The 25,983-nt window shown below is 38.7% G+C and overlaps 1 protein-coding gene across 1 annotated transcript in view; it reads right to left on the bottom strand.

Moving 5' to 3' along the window:
- ADAM12 (ADAM metallopeptidase domain 12) overlaps positions 1-25,983 on the bottom strand; it is a 182,722-nt gene that overhangs the window by 43,940 nt on the left and 112,799 nt on the right. Inside the window, exons 6-11 of the mRNA XM_054070962.1 lie at positions 22,040-22,223; positions 17,553-17,618; positions 16,431-16,502; positions 14,588-14,757; positions 13,310-13,394; positions 8,001-8,149 (exon numbers count right to left, since the gene is read on the bottom strand). Coding sequence (XP_053926937.1) covers positions 8,001-8,149; positions 13,310-13,394; positions 14,588-14,757; positions 16,431-16,502; positions 17,553-17,618; positions 22,040-22,223 — 726 coding nt within the window. The remainder of the gene's footprint in view (positions 1-8,000; positions 8,150-13,309; positions 13,395-14,587; positions 14,758-16,430; positions 16,503-17,552; positions 17,619-22,039; positions 22,224-25,983) is intronic.

Here is a 25,983-nt window from a genome sequence, read left to right on the forward strand (position 1 = left end):
CTTTTCCACACATTGTTTCTGATTTCTTTCCCATTTCTAGCACTATCTTTTACCTACTTTTAGTTAAGGTTTTTTTCTTGTTTCGTTGGTTTGGGTTTGGTTTTTTTTTGCAGGAGGGAGGGCAGGGGTGATTGGTTGTTTTGTTTTTAACCTTGTGAAGTGTTGGAATAAGTGGTTTTCACTTCAAGTGGATTTGGTACCAAAGCCAAGATGCTGGTTTTGGGGCATACTCCTGAAGGTCGCATGCTGGAAATCTCTTGAGGGTGTATGTTTTCATAGCCCAGTTCTGTAGATTCCAGTTCAGTCTGAATAATTAAAATCAAGGGGACCCCATAACCTCCTTCCATGAGTCAACTTTGCAAAAAGATGAACTGTGATTGAAACTAATATTTAATACACTAAACTATACATATGATTAGGACTCTCCTAACTCGTCCTTAGAAGATTCTACCTATGCCTGACTTATTTAACTAGATGTTTGCAATGCATTTAAACATACTTTTGTACAGCACTTGAAAAAAACCAAAGAAAAGCAGATGAGAAAATAATATGTCTCTCCACAAAAGCCTTTGAGAGACAAGTCTACTGAGCAAAACGGTTCTCCAGGAGACATCAGCCACTCATCTATCATGCAGATATATATTTAAGCATTATAAAATCAGCATTACTGTTACTAGTCTTCTTTTGATGTGCAGTCCTAATTCTCATTAATGGTAATGGCTGATACACGAGGGAGGAATAGACCTTCAGCACCATCAAAGGACATCAGTTTGTAACATACTTTAATGACAGGGTGCTGTTCCCCTGGATCTGCCCTTGCTGGTGAAAGCAGATGAAGAAGCTGCCGAGCATCTCTTCATCCCGACCCAATCCTGCTGCCCACAATTAACCCAATTGCATTGAGATAATTTTGTACCTGAGCTGCCAGACAAATCACTAAATAAACCTCATTTGTACATATTCCTCTGCCCCCACAAGCTTTGCTTTTAACCTGGATGATTTTCATCACCTGGATTATCACAAAATGCTCTTTCAAGTCACTAGAGGTGGAAGGAAAATGCGGCACAGGAGTAAGCCAGGTTGGGGTTTAGATCCATAGGCCAATTTCTCTGCCCAAATCTATATTTCATGGTGTTTGCTGTGGGTGTAATGTGATATACAGAAATATCTGATGGCTTTTCTATAGAGACCTTATATACAGATTCTATAACTTACATGCCCATGACCGACTGTTTAATTTCAATGTAACACAGAGAACAAATACCTAAGCCAAACTGTGACACCTCAGTGGCTCTGGAGAGCATTTCCAGAAGCACTTTTAGGCCATAATAGTTTCGGGAAGAGGGACTATATTGACTTCTGGACTCATGAAATACTAGTTACACGCAAGTGCTAAAACTTCTACTAGCCCTACCCTTACACTAAGAAAATAAGGAAACAAACCAAAGTAAGACCTTCAACAATATGAAACAAGCAGGAATTGCAGATAGGGGGAAGAGAAGAAAGCAAAGAAATAGCTATTTTAGATGTCTCTGATAGTATACGTGCTACCATACAGAGCTGTCAATAGAGGTTAGCCAATAAAACTGAATTTTGTTTGCTAGCAGAAATGGATGCTATAAATGACATAAAATGAAGTGTAATGCACCTCCCCTCAGCCACTGCAGTTAATGTATGAAGGGAAGGCGTCAAACATAACTGTTTCTCATTTGGAGGAAAGCTGCCTCTCCCAGATGATACAGCACTACCCTTTCCAAACAGTTGGGAACTGGATTTTAACATGCAATAAAGAACAAATGTTTCCTAACCTAACCCTTTGGCTGCCTGGGCCACTTGTACAATGAACCCACAGGCCAACTCATCACCAGTGGCGCAAATGAATATCCACATTCACAGTCACTGCTGTGCAACTTAAAGTCTTGTTCGGTATCACTTTTTACCCTCTTACAGATATCTGGTACTACTACTTAGGAAAAAATGCTATGTTTCAAGTTAAATTTATTTAGCTTTAATTGTAACAAACATACTCAGTAGCTGGTGCAGAATACATAATTGTTCTTAGAAGGAATTAAAATATAGTACGTAGCAATGCTCTTTTTCAGTAGTGTCTCAAAGAAGCCCTCCTGATGGTCCTTCCCATCTTTAGTATTTCTCTGTTTCTCCTCAGCTGTACTAGATCAAGTTAATTAATTTCAGCTGATTCTTAACGGATCATATTTTACTCTTGCTCTCATTCACCAACATATATCTTCCCACTGGCTATCTGTTTTAATTTAACCATAAAGGTTTCAATTTTACTTAAAAAAAGTACTGACAACAGTGGGTGTTTTCTGGATTTGTTAAAAGAAAAAGTCTTCTCCAAATTTCAGCAGTAAATGAACCAGTATTTTTCTGTACACTTTTTGCAATTTCTTCTATGTACTTTCTGTGTTCCTAATTGTTCTCCTCCCCCAAATTCTGCCTCCCCAAACTCACTAATTAAAGTGAAATTGTGTACTGAGAGGCAATTACTCACAATTAGCTGTTCTTTTCTGCTGAGAGGCACAGTTTCATAAAAATCCTCTAAAATGCTGATCAATAGCTGAGAGGTTACACAATTGATCTCAATTTCATTTCTCCTTTTTCTTCACTTATGATCACTACACAAAACCTAGTCCCGTGGCTGGAGCAGAGCCCCAGGCTACCCTGCAGCACAAGCAAAACACGGACATTTCCACCAGCATGAAGTCACAGTGTCGCAGTCCCAGCTGCGCTTCCCTGTAACATATGCAGTCATATTTATCTGTCTAAATTGAATTTAAAACCTAATCGAATCAGAAAGATACCCTGACTTTAAATTCTATCTGTGAAAATGGAAAGGGTAACATAAGATCCAAGATAAGAGCAGGGAAAAAAAAAAAAGGCAGGCATCGAGGGATTAAATTCATTCTTTGACTTTTCCAAAGAACATCACTCTAAAAGAGACACGACAAAGAGGAGCTGTTGTGCAGAGAAATTATCATAGAGAAGCTGCTTCCCTGTTTACTGCACGGCACCAAATATCTTTCTGTCCTTATCACTATGCCCTGGAACAAAGCAACTCTTAGAAGAGAATAAAAACCAAGTCTACTATGGGCCTAGATTAAAATAAAAGTTTCTGAAGATATATTCTTTCACTCAAAAGTCTGTCGAACAAATACCAGTTGCCATGCTCTCTCTCACACAACAGGTTTTGCACTTCTTACATACATACCACTCGTTTCGTGCCTTGAAACGATAGCCTATATAGTATTTTTCTTCTCCTAAGGATTTGCTATTTTCAGTTATCTTGCATTTATTTATTTCTTCTTCATCATGGTCTTTGAAGAGAAGCAATTTACAACCAAGGCAGAAATAAGAGTCAAAGTAGACCGAGCTGAGCTGCTGCCAGGCTGTGGCTGGTGTGCAATAGGGTTTAGAAGACTGGGCACAAATTGATGATGCTTGATTCTGGAGTTTAAGGCTATCTGAAGGCATGTCCTTGTGTGTGTAAAACTCCCCCATGATTTATAGCTGTAAAGACAGCTTTCAGCCTGTGGTTAAACATTGCACCCTTTCAGGTCAATATGAGGCATTTCATCTCATAATACATGGATAGCAAAAGAAACATGGTATGGACCTGGAGAAAAATCTCTGTGGCTGCCATAGCCAGATGCAAAGGAGACTGGAGGGGAGACTGCAAAGCAGCCCTTTCTCCATCACCCTCTTTTCTATCAGCATGGTGAAAACCCGCTTCTGTCTACGGAGGTGCAAAGAGAGATGAAACAAATATCTCTATCCTAGGAACCTGCCTGGCACTTCAATTAGCTGTGACTGGGATGATTCAGCAACAACAAACGATCCTGGTTAAAGAAACACACTTCTGCAAGATGACAAGGCAAGAAGCTTTCATTATAGCAAGTCATAGCACTCCACAAAGCAATGGAGACTACAGTAGGATCAGCATCTGAAGGAGACTGGTAAAACCTGGTCTTTCATGAACACTGAAACTGAGGGGGTGTATAGGTGTGACAGGGAATGGAAAGGCATCAAGAAGTACCTTCTGTAGGAAGGAAGGAAGAACATGCTTATGTTATGCTCAGCTTCACTGATGACGAGTTAGTTGTGCAAGTCACCTATATATAAAGTAGGAGACCACACTTCTAGCAAGGACAGAGATGTGGGTGAGAAGGAGTATAAACCCCTGGGCTCACAGGAGGGGAGAAGGCTATCTATGATAGTTTTGCTCCCCTTAAGTCTGGCAAGAAATTTCAAGCATATATGAACTCTTACACTTTCAACTGCTTTGGGGGAGCTTAAACGATTTCAAACACTCTGGAGATACCTGTGCTCAACTTTGATAAAGGAGCACATAAAACTTTGAATTTCCAAATTTATTAAATAAGGCAGCACTCCTAACTGGCATAATTTTGCTTTGCAGTTTCTGCTAAATTCTGCTTTGCAGTTTCTGCTAAATTCTGCTTTCAGTTGCAGTGGTATAAATCTACACTGAAGCCTTGGGTTTTGTCAGAACTCCTCTGTATTTATCTAGCTGTCAGGAAGAATACTTTCATTCCCAAGAGTGGAAACTTTAGGGTGATACTTGGAAAAGAAAGGGAATACTGAAATGGCTTTGCTGACCAAGTCCCTTAGTTTTTAGATACTGCGATCTCAGTAAAAAGATTTACAAGTCTCCTTTAGACTCCTCATATCTTTCCTTTTCACTTGGAACAATCTATGGTTAAAAGAACTGTAGGAATATCATTAAAACATCAGAATAAAAAAGGGAACAATTTGTTAGTATTAAACATTTCCTTGCTGACGCTACTTTAATAGCAAAATCCCAGACTTCTGCAGTGTATTCATATAGTTCCATAGCAGATATTTGAAGCTCTAAAAGGCCTGGAGCGCCACAAATTTTTGGTTTTATATAGAATCATGGAATCATTTAGTTTGGAAATGACCCTTAAAATCATTGAGTCCAACTATTAACCGTACTCTGATCCCACGTTATACAAAATATATTTTGCAAAAGCAGTGGGTCTTTAAGCCACCTGTAGCTCACACACAAATAGTACACATCTTGCTGGTATCTTTGAAGAGTAAAAGCTATAGGAAGCTCATTAAAGGATAGATCCAACAGAATTTAAATTCCACACTGATCCCTGGAGATTTTTTTTTTCACCAAGGATAATTTCTAAGACTTCTTCAAAGACAGAAACATAAGAACCGAAAGAAATGGCAATGATTAATTAAATCACTTTTAATTGAAAAGCCTTAAAACATTCCCTTTTGCTGCACAACCACACGAATGACTCCTCAGTTAAGTTTACAGAGGCCTTCCTGTTACAACCTAGATAGTTCCTATCCCTTTTAGATATCAGATAAGGACTTCTCAGGGGATTGTACTTTTTACACTAACTTCAGCCCAAAGACTTTTTTCCTTGCATTTATTAAATATACTTTAAATCAACAGAAATTAGAAGCCCACAGAGTGAGTGCCAATGCGTATACTGAGAGAGCAGGCTCTCTCACTAAATGTATATGGCTTTCCTGGGATGCTCTTTGTTTTGATGTTTTTGCTGTTTTAAGAATGTATTTCAGTTAGGAAATATTCATTTGGCCTAACAGACACGTATTTTCAGAGCTGAAAACTCTTTGGTGTTCCTTGAGTAAAGTTACTCGGAGGAATACGACTGTTAGTCTGATGTCGGGTGAATATTAAATGTTAATTTTAAATTGGTAAAATGTAGTTTGGCTTAAGGCATAAAATATTCTCCTGGAATAATTATTACAGATTGACAGCACAGTTTGAAGGTAAAGCCTAAGGCTATAAACTTGATGCTAAAATTTTCATTTATAAATCAATAATCACTGCAAACAAAACGGCCTACTCAGTTCTGAATGCCACGACTCTTCCTCAGGCACAAGTTGTATGTAAAGTTCGGTAAAAATTGCAAGAGAGCGTTTAAAAGTTGAAGTGTCCCTGATGGTCCCCTCCCCAAACTGCCAAACCTGTGGGGCTCTGGAGTTGGGCACGGCATTGCTGAAGGAAGGACAGCTTATAAACTGTAAGATACTACAGAAACGCCAGCATAATGTGAGCTGAGCTGCTTGGACTCATATCTGAGGAAGACAGTGAGCTGGTTTAACCCTGATCTGTCCATGTTCTGAGCCAACCCAGAGCCAAGTGTCTGGAGTGGCACATCCGGCACAGAGGACAGCTTCAGATACACCCAAAAGAGTCTGATACAGAAGGCAGAACAAGGGAAATGCTATCTAATCTCAGGTTAGAGATACCTTCACAGGATGAGTTCAGAAAGCGTATAGAAATTTCCGTCCTAAGAGAATTTCCTGCATTAATTCCCAAAAGAGGAGTAACTGAGTAGTCAACCAGTAGCTCAGCTAGGATAACTAAAGCTTACATGCATCTTTCAAGAGCTCCAGAGCCCAGAACTCAGAATTGTATGCCCACCGCTTGCCAGCCACAGCATCACCTCACCTCAGAGCCCTGTTTCCAATTTCACTTTGTTTTCACAGTGCGCTTAAGAGCCCCGATGTGCTGCAGAATGCAGTTCCATACAAATATTTACTACCTATTGTTTTAGAAGAGCTCAGCTATTTTTCGTTCCCAAACTGTAGAAATCACTCTTGTTCTCCTCTACACACTCAAGTCTCTTTTGTTTGTCTCTTAACTTGCTGTGCTTGGCCTCTCACCAGAATCCTTTTCTCTGCCTTGAAGGACGGTGACAGCATGCCTTTGAAGAAAGGCCAAAGCTGCTGTTAGGCTGACCAGCAGGGAGTAATCCTGCCCAACACTCCCTGGCCTCTCCCAGATCGCTCTCCTTTCCCAGAAACATGCAGTTTCACAGAAAGCAGAAGCTAAGCTGATCACAATTCCCAGAAGATACTTTTAAGAAATAGATGAAGTTTAAGCAAACACAGGGAATGCTGGAGCTGGAAGAGACATCAGAAGATCATCTAGATCATCCTCTTGTCCCAAGGCAAATCCAGCTGTACCTACGAGACACTGTTGACAGATATTTGTCTGACTGGTTCTTACCAGCTCCCAGTCACAGCCACTAACATTTCTGCAGGCGCTTCAGTCCACCACATCACTTACCATCAGAAAGCTTTGGTAAATCTACTCTCTTACTCCAATTTAATTCTGTCAGTTCTTGTCTGAATATGGTGAACTCATTGATTGCTTCATTCAGTTTCTGACAGTAACTTTAAAATATAGATAAGTAAGTTGTAACTAGTTACCATGGTCATGATGCCTGTATTTTTTCTGTCTACAAAAACACTGGCCTTCCCTTTTGACATAGTGCCTTTATCATCAGCATCGTCCAGCACTGACTCAGAGAGATGATCATGGGTTCAGTGGCTGTATTTCCCATATATCTTTACTTGGAAGATCTTCCTTAAGCCACTGAACAGCCCTAACCCCACCGACCTTACAGATTTTATTTGGTCACACGCTTGCTGCATACTTATAAAAGCAGTGAAATGCAAAACTTTGTGCAAAACTATAAACCTTCTCTGCACAAGACAAAGGCTTTACAGAGAGTCTCGTAATATTCCTTCTGCATTGCTTTATTTCCTATGCATTCATCTTCCTTTTGGTCTTGGAATGCTTCTCATTTCCTATTATGACTATGATACTCGGTTGGTAGGATGAGAGGTGAAATTTTGATTCAACACTTGCAATTCATTTTGTTTTGTTTTCTTTTCTTTAAATTAACCAGTTGCTTGTGGCAATTTTGTCTTTCACACTTGTAACAGGGAAATAGAACAATACAATGGTACATGTCATGCTCTGATAACAAGTTCAATTGTTTCAGCTTGAGGGGGATAACTGTGAGAAGATTTGACAGGTGTTGAAAAGGTTTGTCTTTTTTTCCCCTTGAACACTTCTGAGACAAAAAACCAAACCAAACCAAAACTACAAGTTTCCCACTTCAACTGTAAGTTACCAGTGTTTACTCTACCTTTGCACTTACCCAGTAGAGGGGTTCATGATGCAACCCCCCTTATCGGTAGATGCTTTGCAGTTACAGCCCCTCTCCAACGTATCATGATTCATTCCAAAATTGTGGCCCAGTTCGTGAGCCAGGGTGACTGCTGCACCTAGAGGGTTTTCTGAGTGATCCTTAAAAAAAGCAACAGAATTAGTCAGATAAACATACAAAACCAATTGAAAATACAAATTGCCCATCTAAGGCGCTATTGCTTGTTATTTGAAATGTTTTATAAACCTACCCTAACTGTTGTTAAAAGAACACAGTTTTAAATTCATTCCCATATACCAAGCGCAGACTGGACATTTCAGGGCAGCCTATCTGTTCCAGCCATCCTGTTTCCCCAGCACTTTAGATATTTGAATCTCTTGGGCAGCTTTGAACATCTGAACATGTCTTTATTTAGGGCTTAAAATTCCCCTGCTCAATAAATGCCCCAAACTCCGAAGACACAGCAGTGGCAGAAAACAGTCACCCAGATGTAGTGGGTTGGAAGGGACCTTAAAGACCATCTTTCAAGACCAAGTTTCAACCCCCCTGCAATGGGCAGGGACGTTTCCCTGCAACAAGAGATTTCTCTTGGTCCGTTAAATATTCTTCAGGCTGTTTCTTTAATATCAGGAAGTCCAAGATTTCACAAGCCTTGTAAGAAAAAACAAGTACCTTTGAAAATCTTTTTAAAATGAAAGGAAAAGGCAAATCAAAATATTCTATGGCCTCTTGTTAAAATCTACGAATATTCTAAATGTTGCAAGTGTCCAAATTGAAATATTAACGTTAATCCTTGTTGAAACGCTGACTTTTGGGGCAGTTATCTCTGAGAAATTCACTGCATGATCTGATTAGAAACTACTTATCATACTGATGTGTAGGCTTACCCACAAGTAAAAGACCATTTCACATAGATCATTTTCCTTGAGGGAAAAAAAATTCAGTGTACTCATATGAAAGCTTTCCCTAAAGCCATAAACATGTAATATAAATGCATGATTCACTATTTATCAGTCAATAATTGGAATCACTACGTACAGCTGTCTGCTCTAAAAGCATATATATATTCAGTTTAAGTAACTCCTTTAGTATCTTCTAAGCCAACCTTCTGACTGAAAAAGAAGTGAAAGGTAAAACTGTCTAAACCATTAACTGTATAGTAATGAAACTGTTAATACATTATTTGGGGCAGATTAAAGAGTTTCTTCGTTGATCTGCCTGTGCAAATCTTTTTAGAAAATAATTTCTCAAACAGAAAACAAAATAAAAAAGAGAGTACAGTCATTTTGAAAACAAGAAACTACTCCTTCTGCAACTGGAATAAACTCAAAAGAATAAAAAATCTTGTGACTAACTAAACAGTCACTTAGTGTGCAGTTATATTCCAAGATGCCTACTTACTGAAAGAAGCTGTACAACCTGTCATAGTAAAAGAAACAAGAATGTATACCTATGCAGAAAAATAATCTGTAAGAAGAAGAAAATCTATACCCCTGCACAATGGCTACATATGGAGTTGTCTTACCTACATACCAGTTACGTACAGGTCGATTTATTTATACTTATAGTAAGTTTATGAAATAGTGAGAGAATTCAATGTGATCGAGCCTGATGTCGTGAAAAGAACACCACCTATCACTCAAGTGGAAAGCAATCTGGGACTGAAGATTAAGAAAATAATAAAATAATTCCATACAGCTGACCAGCAACACATTAGTATGATGTCTTGAAATTAGGGCTATGTGGTCCAGACAAATATCCTCTAAGCTTTAAGCTATATAGACAGACAACAAACTGAACTCAGTTTTTCTTTATTTCGCTAGTATCTCTTCCACCTACTGAATAGAGCTTGTATTTATCTGAACTCCTCTAAATTGGTAATTAAAAATAAAAATGAGAACTCACACAGTCCACTCCAGAACTAGAGCAATAAATGATCTGAAATGTAATTTCGGTCTTGAATAGGCAAACAAATATTGCAGCTCATGCAGTTTTCATTACTTGCTCAGATCCACTTGGAATGAAATTTTATTAGTTTCTAGAGAGGGTTTTTAAAAGAAGGAATGTGATGTCTCAGCAAAAGAGGTTACTTGAAGACAACATAAAGTAAGATTATCAAAACAAACAATGACACGTCCTATTTGATACTGAGACCATTAAAGTATCACAAGGCCTAAAGAAATGAATAGCAATGTGACTTTGATTTATTCCATTGGGGTCTTTTAAAGTTAACTTGAGCAGTAAAAGTAATTACCAAACAGTTTCACAATCACTGAATAAGCAACTATCTACTGTTAAGACATTGTAAACTTGCACAAAACACATAGCTGCTTTCAACTGAACTCTGCTTCATCCCACTGAGTTTCAGAACAAATTATAAAACACTGTCAACATTCAGCTAGAAAATGCCCCAATCCTGGTGCTCCCCACGAAGATTCATGCAGTTGTAGTAATAAGTTTCTTAAAACACACTTTTATTTTATTTAAGCAATTCACTGAAATGTAAGAAAGTGCTTAAGTTCCACACTGGTCATTTTGCCTAACTCCCAACTAAAGTCAATTGAAATTTGACGAGTAAGTATATTACATTACAGCAACACAGCAACATTTTACTTTTCAAACCATGAACTTAGTGGGCAATCTTTCGAAACAGAATGAAGACTGAATAATGCATCCATGACTTGCTTTAATGTCACTTTTCTTTGATCTTCTACAACACATTGAACCATCAGAGTAAAGTAAAATTATAATGCTCTTGATACACCAAAACCTTCTCAAACTCGGATTTTCTCAAACTCTACACTTTGAGTTTCTCTTAAAATTAGTAGAAGACAAGGTATCACCTACCACTGCGAAAATCCAGCCCTACCTCAAACCAGAGAGGGGCAGGGTCTCAGGAAGGCACGAGGGAGGAATTTAGATCGTATAGTATAGCTAAGTAACTGTAAAAACAGTCAGGAAAATCAAATCATACAAGGTTGACTCCAGTATTTGTATTCAAATCTATTTGTCATACAATCTCTCCATTGTCCAGTGTCTGTCAGATCACCTTTGAGAATGTGGGAGCTTTTCGATATTGTTTGGGATAGTTAAGAGGATGGCTGAATTAAAAGGATGGCGAAATGTTCAGTTGCCCACTGTTGAGATGTTTGAGCACTGTAGCCTCTAAGGTTAACAGTTATTCACTCGTTCACTTGCACGTCTTCCAAATTTAGAGCCTTCTTCTTGTGTACGTAACAGGAATATACGAAGACTCGTTTGTATAGACCTGAATCAGCCTTTGTTAACTCAAGAGGAAGCTTGGGCAGCTGCCTGTTTGGGTTTTGGGGGTGAGCGCTTCCTTGTTTTGGATTTGTCTCCTTTTTGAGGATTTGCTTTAAGAACTGGAAGACATTTCTAGTCATGCTGTGCAAGCCTCGAGTTAATTTGCACCTCAAAAGTTTCAATTCACTGAGGTGAAAGTCTCTGGGAAACATCACACTCCTTCGCACAACTGAAGCTGCAGCCTGGCCCACAATTCATAAACAGTCACAGGGTTTCTCTTGGACACATAAATCAGTCTCTCCTCTATCAGAGCCCTGAAAGCACTTAAAGAAATGCTGATTCTTGTTTTCTTGTTATTGGAATGAAATATTTACTGTTGTTTCTGTTTAAAATGACATTTTCCAGAGTGAAAATGAAGAGGACTGACTTTGCAGTAAAATACACTATAGCATATTTTAAAGATTATGCTAAAAAAATACAAGGATGAAAAAGCCATCATTAAGGACATCTCTGACTGCAGATAAAGCCAAAGCAGTGATTACTGGCCTGAGGGTGAAGTAAATAAAATGAGGCTGTCTGCTTCATATCTGCCTTTGCCAAGATTTGGAAGTGTGTAGTGGGAGATTCCTACAGCTTTTTCTTCCTCTCTTCCTGCTTTTCCTTTTGTATCTATCCCACATACCCAGTGAAAAGCTGTAACAAACACCAGTAAGAGACTCAGCTTCTAAAGCTACCTTTGTCTTTTCTACAATTTTGACATGACTTTCTCCAAATTATGTGGTTTGATCATTCTTTCCAGCTCTCCTACATCTCAGCTTCCCTGCACACCTCATAAATTCTCTCAGTCTGGACTGTCTATACATCATCTTCCATGAATGCATACATCACCTCAGCTTGGCTTCTTGCCTACTTGTCCAAGAGACCACAAAGTGGCCCTGCATTATAGACCAACCTCAGCCTGGACACTAGTTAAGAAAGAAGGAAACACGGGAGCTTCAAGGGACTGTATGTCTGGGATTATCTTGCTACGTGGACGGTTTTGTCACAAAAGCCTTAATGTCCTGGGCTCCAGGTTAGCCCCATGAAGCTCTGAAGAACTTCGGAGCTTTGAGACTATGCAGACTCTGAGGATTGTGCATCCCTGACCTCCCACCTCATTTATGTAGGTAACTGCAGCTGAGGTGTCCAGCAGAGCTGGATAGAACCACCACATCACCTGAGATGCTGGAATTCTTGACAAAGCTGTAGAAAACACAAAAGTTTTCAGCACGTGCAGGCTGAACTCAGAGACTAAGATGTTTTTAGGGCTCCTTGGATCTCTCCTCTGGAGTTGAGCTCTGAAGTCAGTAGCTGAGCTTGTTAGTGGCCTGCAAGTTCTGTGAGTCTAATTTAACTAATTTTATTTAAAGAATTTCTATTACAAAGCATTGTTACTGCAAAACTTCCTTCCTTACCTTATCACAAAACACTGTTCAAAATTACAAAAAATAATCCAGAAATAGACTAAGATGTTTACTTGTATGTTCATCATGCCTGGCATCTAACAACAATGTTACCAGCAATACTCTTTGAGAGAGGCTTGGGTAAAATAAATGTTGCCATTGTTTGTTCTTCTCTGGCAATGTAATAAACCCACTGTGTTGCAAAAAGGAAAATAAGGTCTTACACAGGAAACTCTGTAAATACAGAATAAAATCAATATAATAGAATACTTATGATGGAGTGTTGTTGCCTGTAACGCTACTATACCCAAGTGCCTAACAAATACATCTTCACAGCACCTCAACGTCTGATTAAATGATAATTAGAAGTTGAAGATTCTCACAAAGAGGTCATGATATATTTTAATGCAATATTTTTTTTTTTACCTATAGAAACCACCATTTACAAGCAACGTGCCTGCAGATACAGATAACATTGAGACTGAAAATGAAACAAAAGGGGCTGATGTTCTGGTACAGAATAAAGAACTACAAAACTTGAGATTGTGTTGCATCCGTTGGGCCAGTTTCAAGTCCTGTGCTTCCACCACTTACCATGACAACCCCTCCAGACTGCTCTGCAGTGCACATGCTCATTATGGGCGCCATGCCAATGGTAGTCCCTTGGAAGTACACCCCACTGCAGGAGGGAGGGAAAGGAGAAGAATCACATAATCACCATTCAGTGCCAAGTTACCACCCTATTATTTTCAGTCTGGCATTTCTGCCAATCTCAAACAAAGATCCCATTTCAAATATGTCAGCTCCAGACATTTGCAGGTTTAAAACAATGAAAAGCACAGATTAGTCATGCCAACTTGCCAAACTGACAATGACAGCATCTCTGTTACGAGAAATAGCCATTTGATCACCACCCTTTGGGTTTACTGCGGTAACAGGATACTTCTTTCCTTTCTTTGTTCCCTGACTGAAGTTAGGAATAGAAATGTAAATGTAAAAATAATGTCTGTAGCTCAAAGAAAGGTTATATTAATGCAGTAGAAGTTTATGTGCTACTTGTTAGAATACAAGGCCTATAATGTAATCACTCCAAACAAAGTGTTATTATACATAGAGAGTAATCAAATATCTCCTGAGGGACAGTTTGGAAGGGCCCACTCTACTCTTACACAGCTAACGTAAGAATATCTATGTAATGAGTAAAGAGCTCCTTTTAATTACTAAGACACTAGGTATGTTCATCTGTATATATAAAGAATGGTTCACAGATTAAAATGATACCTGGTTCAAAAGAGATGTGTTTTGCTTATGTTTTTTTTAAAGAGTGCTTCTACTTTGAACATGTTTACTCAATTATTTTAATCCAGGAAACAGCAGCAGGGTAAAAGATGTGTGCAATTTAATTTCTGAGTCACAAATGCAAAGGAATTGCCCCATTTAAGCTGCATTTTAAAGTTTACTGAGGTCTTTGTACTACCAAACAGGCTTCACATAGTGACACCTTAGCTCTGCTTTTGGGGTGAGAATAGGACTGCCTTCTTCAGGAAAAATTTAGACTGCTTAAACTGCTTGTAAATTCATACCCTAAGTATTTACCAGCTTATTACACACCCACACTTCTATATGAGTTGTACACAGGAAAGGCGTACAAGTAACAGAACTATCGCAGAGTCATGGAAGGAAATGAATCTGAAGCATCTGCTGAAGGATGCTGCAAAGTGCCTGTATGTTTGATGTCTACAGAGGGGAAAGACAAACTCTCAGGAGCACAGATGCTCCTCCCAACAGCTTAGCAATTGGGGAAGAATTCAGTACAGCTATTTTTTAAATCACTGAAATCCCAGCCAACATTAAACATAGTTTTAAGTCTACCTTATCAGCTGTGCATTGTCATGGGGTTTACGAGGTAGTAATTTAAGCTTTCTCCAGTCCAGAAACTCATGGAGGCTAGTGAAAGGGTCTTGAGATATAGAGCACTTATCCATGTCATTCCATACTTCCACTCCGACCAGGGCTACTCGAATATTTAGTGGCCTATAGAACTAAAATATAAATATAGAAACATAAAAAATATAAAAATAGAAACTTATCTCTCAAACCCATTTTAGACCACATTGGACTAGAATATTTCAACAGAAGCATAGTGTGCATATGAACCTTTCTTACAGAGGGTTAAATAGTCTCTTCTCCAGGGCAAAAATGAACACCTGATAGGACTGACTCAGACAAAATATTTCCATTACTTACAGAAACCAGTTCTGACCTGGCTAATCAAACATAAGGAATTCAAAGACACCCAGAGATGTGCTACTTCTCTATGTCTCAACTACCTTCACATGTCCTTCACTTCTGAAAAAAACTTGTTACTATGGCAGATGCCTCTCTTCAGGCTGCCCTCCGTCACTAGTACAAATGCAATTCAAGAGGCAGCTGTGCTGTACTGTGGTTGTGGTTGAAAATAGCAGCTGAAAATTAGCTAGAGTTGTCGAGTGTTGCTCATAGCAGATAAACCCGAGTGATTTTAGCAGTGTGGGTTACGTACTCTATTATCCCATTAGTAAACGCCACAGTCGCTACAAGAGGGTAGCTGAAGCAACGTTAGCAGTGGAGCTGAGATAAGAATTCTAACGTGAGACTAATGTGAAGAAGGATTCAAGAATCAATCAAGTGCGGATTTGGCTGTCAGTATCAGAAAAGAATATACTAGATCTTTGTCTTGTTTATATGCATTACAGTAATTCAGATACTATTGGCATTTGCTGAGGATAAAATTAAGCGCAAAACGTAACTATATTATAACATGCAAGATTAATTTTGAGCAGTTAACATATAAACACCTGTCCTCCAGTAATATGTCAGTGAGAAAATTATATAAGAGGTGGAGGTGTCTTCAGCAGCTTGTTTTTAATCACGAATGCTTCTCCTTGAGTTACTGCCTTTGAAGTATCACTTGAGAAGTTCTCAGCTAAATTAAGTCTCCCTCAGTTATAATTTCACTACTGGACTCCTAAGATTTTCTGGTCATACAGCACAACAAAAATAAACTTTCATTTGCTCAAAACTCCTGTAGAGGATTCTTAGCATTTACTGTTTATTGTCAAGAAATTGCTTCAAATACAAAAAAATCAAGTGTATATCTCTCTTACTGCTCTTATTCAACCATCAGCTTCTGCTTCCTTAAGCACTGCATATTTGTAATTCTGTCTTACTCCTTGGGCTATATATCTTAATGGCCGCATATTCACAGGTCCTTTGTTGGCATTAAAACTGGATCACCCCCAAAATAAGTGTTTTTCTATGGGCTGTTCCATTTATGATTATCTTCACCCTCTTCCCAGGTTAATAAAATCCTAGAACTAGATGATGCATCTCCTTAGGAACAGTGCTCCCACAGACATATGCATCCCATACGGTTCAAAAGCATTGCTGAGCACAGCTCAGTACGTTGAAGCACATATGAAAGGCTTAAGTTTACTTTTTGGGTTTTACACACTGGAGAGAAAAATTGCTCTGAAATACTGGAGTATTAGGAAAGCAACAGGGTTAGCTCCTTGAAAAGGTGGATAGATAAGGAGATGTGGCAAAGGCTGTGAAAACTGCTGATCTGAGGATGTGGGCGTTCTTAACGCACTAGCAGCTGAAACAGATTTCTCATCAACATCCTTCAGAAAGTGTAGCAAGTTAGGAAAAAGTGAAATTATGCTCACGTTCTTACCTTATCAACATAGTTTGCAATTTCTATCAGCCTCTGTTTAATTTTTTCCACATCCTTGCCTTGTCTCTGAAACTTGGAATGAAGAGAATCAATGTATCAGCAGCACAAATATCATAGAATCACAAAATCATAGAATCATAGAATAGTTTGGGTTGGAAGGGACCTTAAAGATCATCTAGTTCGAAACCCCCTGCCATGGGCAGGGACATCCCACTAGATCAGGCTGCCTAATATCACAGTGTTGCCTCCCAAAAGCCAACCTGGCTGAGTTGCCAGCATTGTTGGTGATGTTTGGGCATTACACAGTGCAACCAGCAGCCATCAGCAGACTCCTGTTGGCTTCACGAGACCAGGATCTGGCCCAGAATAAGCACAGGCTATGTGATAGGCTCATGGTTCTCACAAGAAGGTTTTAAAATCCCTAAGTCTTACGTAGGGATCTTCCTGGGACTGATATTTTGTGAGGAAAAAAAGGCTCTTCTGTCTGCTGTTTCATGCAGCAGAGTGACTGCTATTCTCTGACTGGGAGTGTTCAAGAAGCTAAAAAATGTAAGAAGCAAAATAATTCAAATGAAGACTTAGGTCTCTGGCTTCCATTCAACTCTCTGGAACATTTCTACAGTCAGTCCTGGTTGCTCACTTTGCAACTCTCTTTGCAAACCCATCACGAAAGCAGTTGGGCTTAATGCAATGTGATAGTAAAGTACTGCTTCAAAATGAAGTGCAGGATCCTACAGTGTCTTCCAAACAGTAACAGTCCCACTGAGGGCAGAGTCAATGGCAAAGAAGGCTTAACTAGCTCAAGGAGATCCTGGGAAGCGAATCCATATTTGCCTTTTCTTGAGTTACTGCCAGATATCCTAATTATTTGAAAGTCAAATTCCTTGTGAAGTATTGCAAGAAACTTTTACAATTGACTATCAGTGTTGCCCTATCTTAGTAATGCCTTCCACTGCATAGCTTTAGGAGAGAAGATTTATTTTTGAATAAACATTCTATCTTGCATTACCATGGAAGACAGAGAGATCACTACCAAGATTACTTGCATTACCATGGAAGCTGACCTGAGCTACCTGGCTCCCAACTGTGCTTTCCATAACATTTTAGGTTTAAATTTCTTACCTCACGATTATCTGCAACAATAACAAGTTCCACATACTTCTTTGTCTTCAGAGTTTCCCTCTTGAACTGCCAAAAAAGATGCAAAGAGTAATTGATTTTTGCAATAAGTGACCCTTGGAATTGGCTTTCCCTCAGTCCAACAAAGTGCTTTCAAGACAAGATACACAATATCTCAGATTTCACTACATACAATTTTTTGTTGTATTTCTCTCCTCATGGAAGTTTTCCTTTTATCTACCACAACATAAATAATCTACATGGTACTTACAAACCATTTCCCCCCCATACCCCCTCGGGTTTGATCACAGCAAGCAGGGAAGTGTTGCTAAGTCCCTTTCAGCCTTTCAGCTTTCTGCAGTTGAAATGTTTAAATTATCTTTCCTCACAGAAGAATACCATCTGTAGCAGAAAGACCTTCACTATTTCCAAAGCACATTTAAAGCAATGATGAGATGACTTTTAGCAAACATTTCATGCAACAGAGAGACTGAGTATTTAAAAAACAAAAAAAAAAAAAAGAGAGATTAAGGGACATTGAGTGAAGCAGAGAAGAGATCAAGTTGTCAAGGCATAAATTATGCAGGAAGAAAAATCCAAGAATAAAAACTGCAGAAAAAACCCAGAGTGAACTGTCAGTGTCTGGGGAAGTAAACTAATGCTCTAAAATTGGAAGGCATACATTTAATTTTGTATCTGTATATTCATACAAAACAGCCTGTCGTGCTACTTGCAGTTCTAAATGCAAGTCTAAAAGAATCATAACGCTTAGCTGCAAAGAGATCACTGAAGAAAATGAAATGATTTTGTAACAGAGCTTATCACAGCACAGCTCCTCTGCTACCCTAAATTTAAGTGACCTATTAATGCCTGTAAAAGTTCCATGATTTACAGCAGCTGAGCATCTCTTCTATCATTCCTCCCTTGATTCTGGAATAAGATAGTTAGGGAAAAGAGGTCTCAGCAGTATATCTGATCTTCATGCCAGAACTTAGGGAGCTTAAGTAGATGTATGACCTACTAATGACCACGATGTCTTGAACTAAACTAATGCTCTGTAACCTAAAACATGACTAAAGCTTTCCAAAGCAAACTGTTCCAAGGCCAACTCTGTGATCCCGTAAGCTAAGTCAGTGCTAGACACCACCTTCCAGCCAAATTTCACAAACTTTTCTTCACATTACCAAAGTTTTCCTCTGTATTATCAGCAGATAAATGATTTTGAATGTTTCACAAGAAGCACTGTGTTTAGAGGAAAGTACCAGACATAACCTTCAGTAACTCTGAGTTTCAAATTCATCTTTAATAGTGCTACACAGCCTTCAAAGTAAAATAACCGGAAAACAGTTAAGTTTCAATTGGGCAGTATTTATGAACAGAGAAAGCTGTAAAAGCTATCATTAATGAACTAAACATCAATGACACAAACACTTCACAGGATTACATTTTTAGGAGGTCTGGCAAATGAGCTCAGCTAGATATTTTTCACAGCTTCTACTGCTGCTGGGCTTCTCTGTCACATTGTGCAAGTGTCACCTCCACGGGGACACGGTGCGCACATGGAATTTGTGTGTGTGCCCATATCTCCTCTGCCACACAGGTTATCAACAGTGCCTCGTGATATGCTGGCTGGGAACCAAGACACCAAGGAATTGGCCTGTCCCCTCCTGCTGCTCCTGGAACAGCAGTAGATAAAACACAAAGGGCTTGCAATATCTCAGTAGACTTCAGCTGAATCCATGGTGCTCTGGCAGAGCTTGATTTGTCTCGCTGCAAATTACACCAGATACGAGAGTGCCACGTATGGCAAATGGTCATGTAGGTTTTGTTTGTGATGGAATCGATCTCTTAGACACTAGAACTCTAACAGAAACCTAACATTTATTATGTGGTCCCAATCAGAGATGTACACCCAAGGTGCCTCTACTCTTCCAAATGAAAAGATGAGACACGAAAATCCAGGTACAAAGATATAAGATCTCTGTTACATCAGTCAGTTGAAACCATTTACATTTTACTAAGAGTAAAACTGTTTGGACTGGAGAAGTTAGCCTGAGAAAAATTGGCTAGCAGGATATAATCATGTAAGCCTCTGGTGACTGACTTGCCTTACGAATCCATTCCTGTGATTTGCCCAAAGGCTATGTGCATTCTTTGCAGACAATATTAATTTATAAAATGTACCTAATTATGACTTCTTTCAGTTTGCTTTCTGCAGCCAGCTGCATCAATGCACAATCCACTGCCTGAGTTAATCCTTCAGAATTAAAATGAAGTGTCAATAATAAAGCCATGATAGATATACATGATGCAAGACAATACGCTTTGTTCCACTCACTGCTGTCTTTCTCGTCTGCTTCTACCACACCTGATGCTTCCACTGCTGTCCCAAACTGCTGGAGCCTGCTATAAATGCACGGCTGTAGCATTTCTCTTTCTCTGTGATCCACTTGCCCCAAACGGCTCATCTGCCTGATTTGTAATCCACCAGCAGCATAAAAATGGTTATTTTGTGTGGCTTCAGAGCAAAACCCATATGGTAGGGCTGTCTTACGCATCAGGCTTGCTTTCTGTAGGATCATGTCTTAATGGAGCTTAACAGGAAAACACTCTCCCTGCCACAATTTGAGTGTCCCCTGAGCTATGAGTATTTTGAAAATTGTCAAATGTAATGTGTGGAGTGAGATTTCACATTACATTGTTGTCGTCAGCGAAGCAGACTGTCAGGACATACTGAATAAAGATGACCTGCAAAATATGGAGATATAAGGCTGCTCAAAACTACACTGGATGACAGAAGTAGTCATAGAGACTTGGGTCCAACACAGTAAAACACCGGTTTGCATACATCTGCTACATTATCTGACTTGCTCTACTAAATCTTGTGCTTGGATCCGGGAAGCTGAGTCTGGATTTAAATCTAACTCAAAATCTGCATTTAAATCTAACTCAAAGGCTAGTCTAACTTTGTGATATATTGATCTCACATTTCAGCTCTCCTCAATAAACGTTTAGTGTAAGTAGTTGACTGAAAGGTCAGGGGGGGAAAAAAAACCAAAAAAAAACCCAAAAATTCTGCTGAAACCAGCCAAACCCCCAATATTTTCATTCTTCCTAAACCTGAAACTGTTTCTGCTTTCTTCTGTCATTCAGTGTAGTTTCAAGCAGCCTTATATCTCCATATTTTGCAGGTCATCTTTATTCAGTATGTCCTGACAGTCTACTTAGCTGACGACAACAGTGCAATGTGAAATCTCACTCCACACATTACATTTGACAATTTTCAAAATTCATATAGTAGAAGTGTATCCAACTTACTCATTATATATATTATACCTATCCATTTGATGCGACAGTTTTTATAACTGTGTCCACTGAACCGCAGCAAAAATATTTTTCAGATATTTAAGGTGAATTCTGGCACGCGGTTGAAGCTATCAGCAAAAGATGAGAATCATGAGGGTAATAGTAAATCAGTTAGTTGTATGCACATGTTTTATTTCAGTTGCCTGGTGTTACAATGATTACCTCAGTGCATTTCAGTCAAAAGGCTCAAAGATTTCGGGGCAATCTAAATAAAATTTTGAAAGGCACTTTTTCAATGTTTTGAACCTACACACATTCTCAGAAATACACTTAGCCCAGAAAATAGAATATGTAAAGGTTATTGCATTAGTTGTAATATTTAATATTACTAAAATGTAAAATCATTTAATGCCAATACATAAATAACCTCTAGGAATGCCATTTTGGTTGCTTTCATTAACAATTAACTTGATGGATAGGCTTAGAGGTACATGTAAGTATAAATTCCAATATGCGACATTTAACGAATGCTGAAGGCAGATCTGTTTTGTTTTATAATTTCTGAACACCTAAACCACTCTTTCCTACAATCCCCATCCAATATGCAGAGAACTTATCACTGCACTTCCTCCTCCTGATTTTTAGCTCATTTAGTTTTCTACAGTTTCCATTAGCTAGATGCATTTCACATTAAGTGCATTTCTTCCTACATAGAAATGATTACAACAATATATATGGAAAATAATAGGGTGAGAATTTGTTTTGTCTGCATAAGATACTTTCCTACTAGAATGCAATATGTTCAAAAGCTAATATTAGCAAACTATCACAACTATCATGTTCTCATCCATCTTGGGTGGCCAAGAACATTTCCAGACACTGCTCATTGTTCTTATAGGGTCTTAAATTTTTGCTATAATCGTATATGAACGAAGATGCATTACCATAGTACAAAACCATACACTTTTCTGTGCAATGTCATTACTGAAACAAAAGAAAAAGCAAGATATCTATGCAGGATCAAGAAAAAGTAATAAATGGTGTCAACGGCAGATGACTACATGGTTTAATGTTTTTCTCACTAGGGACTCTCTGCAACAAAGAGTTTTGGTGCAGAGTAATACGGGAATGCTGCCGAACACACACACAAAAACCATAAATATAAAAGTACATCATCTACCTACCCTGCCAGCTTGAGAATGGTGTGATGTGTCATTGTCATCAGCTCTCACTGCAGAGATGTCCAGTTGGTGGCCACAAGACCCTGGGGCTATTTTGAAATTCTCTGCTCGGTAGATTTTGTGTTCACTTGTAGCACCTTCTAATGGCTCCAGAATGTAGCTTTTGCTTTCAAATAAAATAATTCCCCTGTAACAGAATAAAATAAAATAAAATGCATGGTCTTCCAGAGCTAACTTATGTTTGTCTACAGCAAAGTTGCAGTAGGTATTAATAATGATAGAGTATGAAACAGCAAAACGCTGATTCACAATGTTATGGTCAGGTGGAGCAGAAAACATCAAAGCTGTATATTTGTCATTGCAGCACACTATACTTTAAAAGAAGCAATGGCTCAAAGAAAATTTTCCTCTTCTGAAGTGCTGTCCTGTAGAGCAAAACTATATCCGTGTTTTATGTTTTCCATTCTCCCAGTAATGCATTGCCATTTCTGAGTGGAGTCACGACGTGTGGGCTTCTGAGGATCCACAGCAAACAATAATGAACAAAAGCATGGCGAAATGCTTTTGTAAGAAAAGGTAGAGTGAAAGCATTCATTATGACCTGCAGTGTGCGTTATACCTTTTAACCTAAATGCTGATGCAAGCTTCGATTCTGCCAGATAAAAGAGGCATTGAAGTATCAAAATGGATTATTAAATATTGCACAGTGGGGCATCAGAATGAAGCTCGGCTATATTAACCAGTGGATTCCTGTTTAACTCATGTTACTAGCCAAAATAATAACTTTTACAGCAACACTACCTGCTCCCTCAGGATCTCAAACATTTTCCATCAGTGAAAGCACTCTTACTGCACTACTTTAAGCTACAGTATGCAAAGAGGAAAAAAGGATTTAGGAAGAGATACAACACCTGGCTCCAAGCATGTAGAAGAACATACGACTCAGCTAATTCTGGGCTTCATGTGCTGCCTCCTTACCAAAAAACCACTCTCCTTATACACTCCAGACAACTCAATAAATAAAGGCCATGCTTGGGTTCTTGTTCTGGGTCTTGCCCAAATATTTTGAACTGCTACAGTAAAATAAAGTTGACAAAAGGTTGAATCTCTTTCCAATTCCTTTTGCTGAGGCAAGCTGCTGGCTTGAGGCTGCTATTTCAGCTCAGCACAGAAGCAGGCAGTATGGTATGGGTATCCATGGTCTGTGCAGGCTAGAATAGGATTTCTTGTACTAAATTGCATAAAGTAGGATGATCAACAGCAATACCACTGGAATTAGTAATCATAAGTGCAACTGGAGGACCATAGAGTAAGAAAGAAGACTGCTCTACTGTACATCAGAACTGGTGCAGCATAAGAAGGCATGAAGTAGGTTTACAGACAGGGCTCAGATAAAAATTACTGTAAGAGAAAGGGATTTAGTATTCCGTGACTAACTCACAAGCGCTTAACTTGCATCCTGATCGCATACTGCAAACAACTCAGGAGGGTCCTAGATAATTCCTGCATTAAGCTGGACAACAGGTTTTGTTGGGTAACTATGTGACCAAAGAAAGGAACCCTTTTAAACCCATTTATCTTTCCTAAATTGAACATAAGCATTTGCCTATGGAGTGTTGTAAGCATTCATCAATTGGACTCTACAGTGACTGCATTGCATTACTAATTCCTTCTCTGTTCTTAAATTATGAAGGAATTAATCCCTAGGTTCTGGCAAACGTTCAGCAGCAATGAGTGCAATCTACATACCTGTAATTTCTGGTAAAACTTTAATTGGCCAAAGCATTCTTCTTCTAAACTGTACTGTCTATATATGCTGTTAAACAGCAATCATTTTCAGCCCAAAGATGGCTGTATTACATTAATGTGTCTTTTTGGTGTACAGGAAGTGTCTGCTCTTTTTATTTCTGTCTGTACTGAAACAAAGGTAAGATACTGCAACCACTGTGAGACCGATACATGTCTCTACACAATTCTTCTGCAGAAACCTAAAAGAAAAAAAAGATAAAGAAAAAAAAAGAGAAAAGAAAAAAGAGGAAGGACCCAGAAGCAGGTTAATGACAACATAAAGACTGATTTTAAAATAAAAAGTTAAATTACTACGAAAAAGCTGACCTAGCTGTTCTCTTCGTCATAAGATGTGATAAAGAAATCCAAAGTCTTTGGCCTCCTAACCAATTAACTGACATTTTCATTCCAAGCTGACTGCACAGTTTTGCTACAAAACATCATTAACATCATTTCAGCCAAGCCATCAGACGACCATTTTACTGTTAACTAGGACAGCTAAAAGTCCCAGAGAAAAACAAGACTGGAAACCCATGATACTAAAAAGCCCATGCAACAGCATTTGCAGGACCCTGCTTTACCGACCTGACCCAAGAATCAGTCTGATAATTAATTTGTAGCTTTCTTAGTACCCTTGGCAAATTAGGTAAGATTTATTAGTTACCCATTGCATGGGCATGCTGTGTATGAATGATCATAGTTGGAAAAGCAGGACTGATTAATTATAGGGACTCTTGCAGCTACAGCTAGGATACATTATAGCTCGCGTGACATATGGGAGACCTCCAAGCAGGTCACATCATGATTTGAGTAACCTTACACACTCCAGTTCTAAATTATTTTCAGATCTGCCTTATTCTTTGAAGAATTTAGCAAACTAGGACAACACATTCCCTTTACTCCAATAATCAGCAACTCTGTAATCAACACAATCAAATAAAGATTGTTGTCTTTCCCCTGTGCAATTAATCATTTAATTTTGGAGGCAGCTGAAACTAGCAATGGTGGCAGAAGTCCATTAGTCACTCTTTGAAATGGGCCAGCCTGACCATCTCCCTTTACTGACAACTAAAAGCTTACACAAAACCATGAAGGGTTTTATTTTTAGCGTTAAACTTATCCTGCTTAGAACATTAGCTTAAAAAAGCATAGACTTAAGTAATATTAAAGCCAGCATCTTGGTGGCAAGAGTTCATAGGCTAAACAAACTACATTAACGCCAGGTTTCCCATGCACCCCTTATATACCCATCTACTGTCTAAGGTAATTAAATAAGCATTAATTTACACTATGTTTTCTTTAGCTGCAGAGGATATGGAGGAATGATCAGATAACAGAGTGATTAATTTTGTTTTCTGCAAAAGCACACCAGACCCAGGGCAGCTTGTTCCACTTGCCACTGAGACTCCCATCCCAAATTACAGTATGAACCTTTAATAAGAGTTCTATCTTTGTATATGAAGCAAACCCATGGTAAAAAATCTGCTGGTTCGGCATAAAGGAAAATATACATTTCATTTAAAGCACATTTATCCTTTGAGTGCTGCCTACAGGATACCAGCACCTGGCTTGTGACCCTCTGTAATAAGATAATGAATATCAAATAGGAATTACCTTGGCCAGCTATCTGTTTTTTTACTTATTTTCTTTTCCCATGATTGTATTTTCCCCCCACTGATCCGTGCCAAGCACAGCACCTTAAAAATCTAACTAGTCAAAAGCTATGGTTTCTTTCTTTTATTGGCGTAGCAGCATTAGGTGAACGATGCCTACCAGTCATACAGTACTAAGAATCTGCAAATAAAATAAATCCATAACTACTTTTTCCTTCCACTTTTGTTAGCTGTTCCAAAAACGCCTGTTACTCCTATACCACTTCTGTGTCTTCTTCTTGAACATGGTTCTCCCACACTCCTGAACCAGCCTGTGTTTCCCAAAGAACAAGATGGTGCAAACTCTCCATATTTCAGGAGGCATTAATGTTAAATAATACAATGTTAAATAATAATAGCAGCAAATAGAAAGTATATTAAAGAGATTTCAGACCAAATATTAGACAAGGAACCCCAAATGGATTTCAGCAACTCTGTGAGTACTTGTTTTAAGTCCAGCTTCTACTGAAACCTGTAGAATTGCTACCATTACCTCTATCAGGGAAA

Source organism: Cuculus canorus, chromosome 7, assembly GCF_017976375.1.
Source record: "Cuculus canorus isolate bCucCan1 chromosome 7, bCucCan1.pri, whole genome shotgun sequence".
Taxonomy (NCBI): domain Eukaryota; kingdom Metazoa; phylum Chordata; class Aves; order Cuculiformes; family Cuculidae; genus Cuculus; species Cuculus canorus.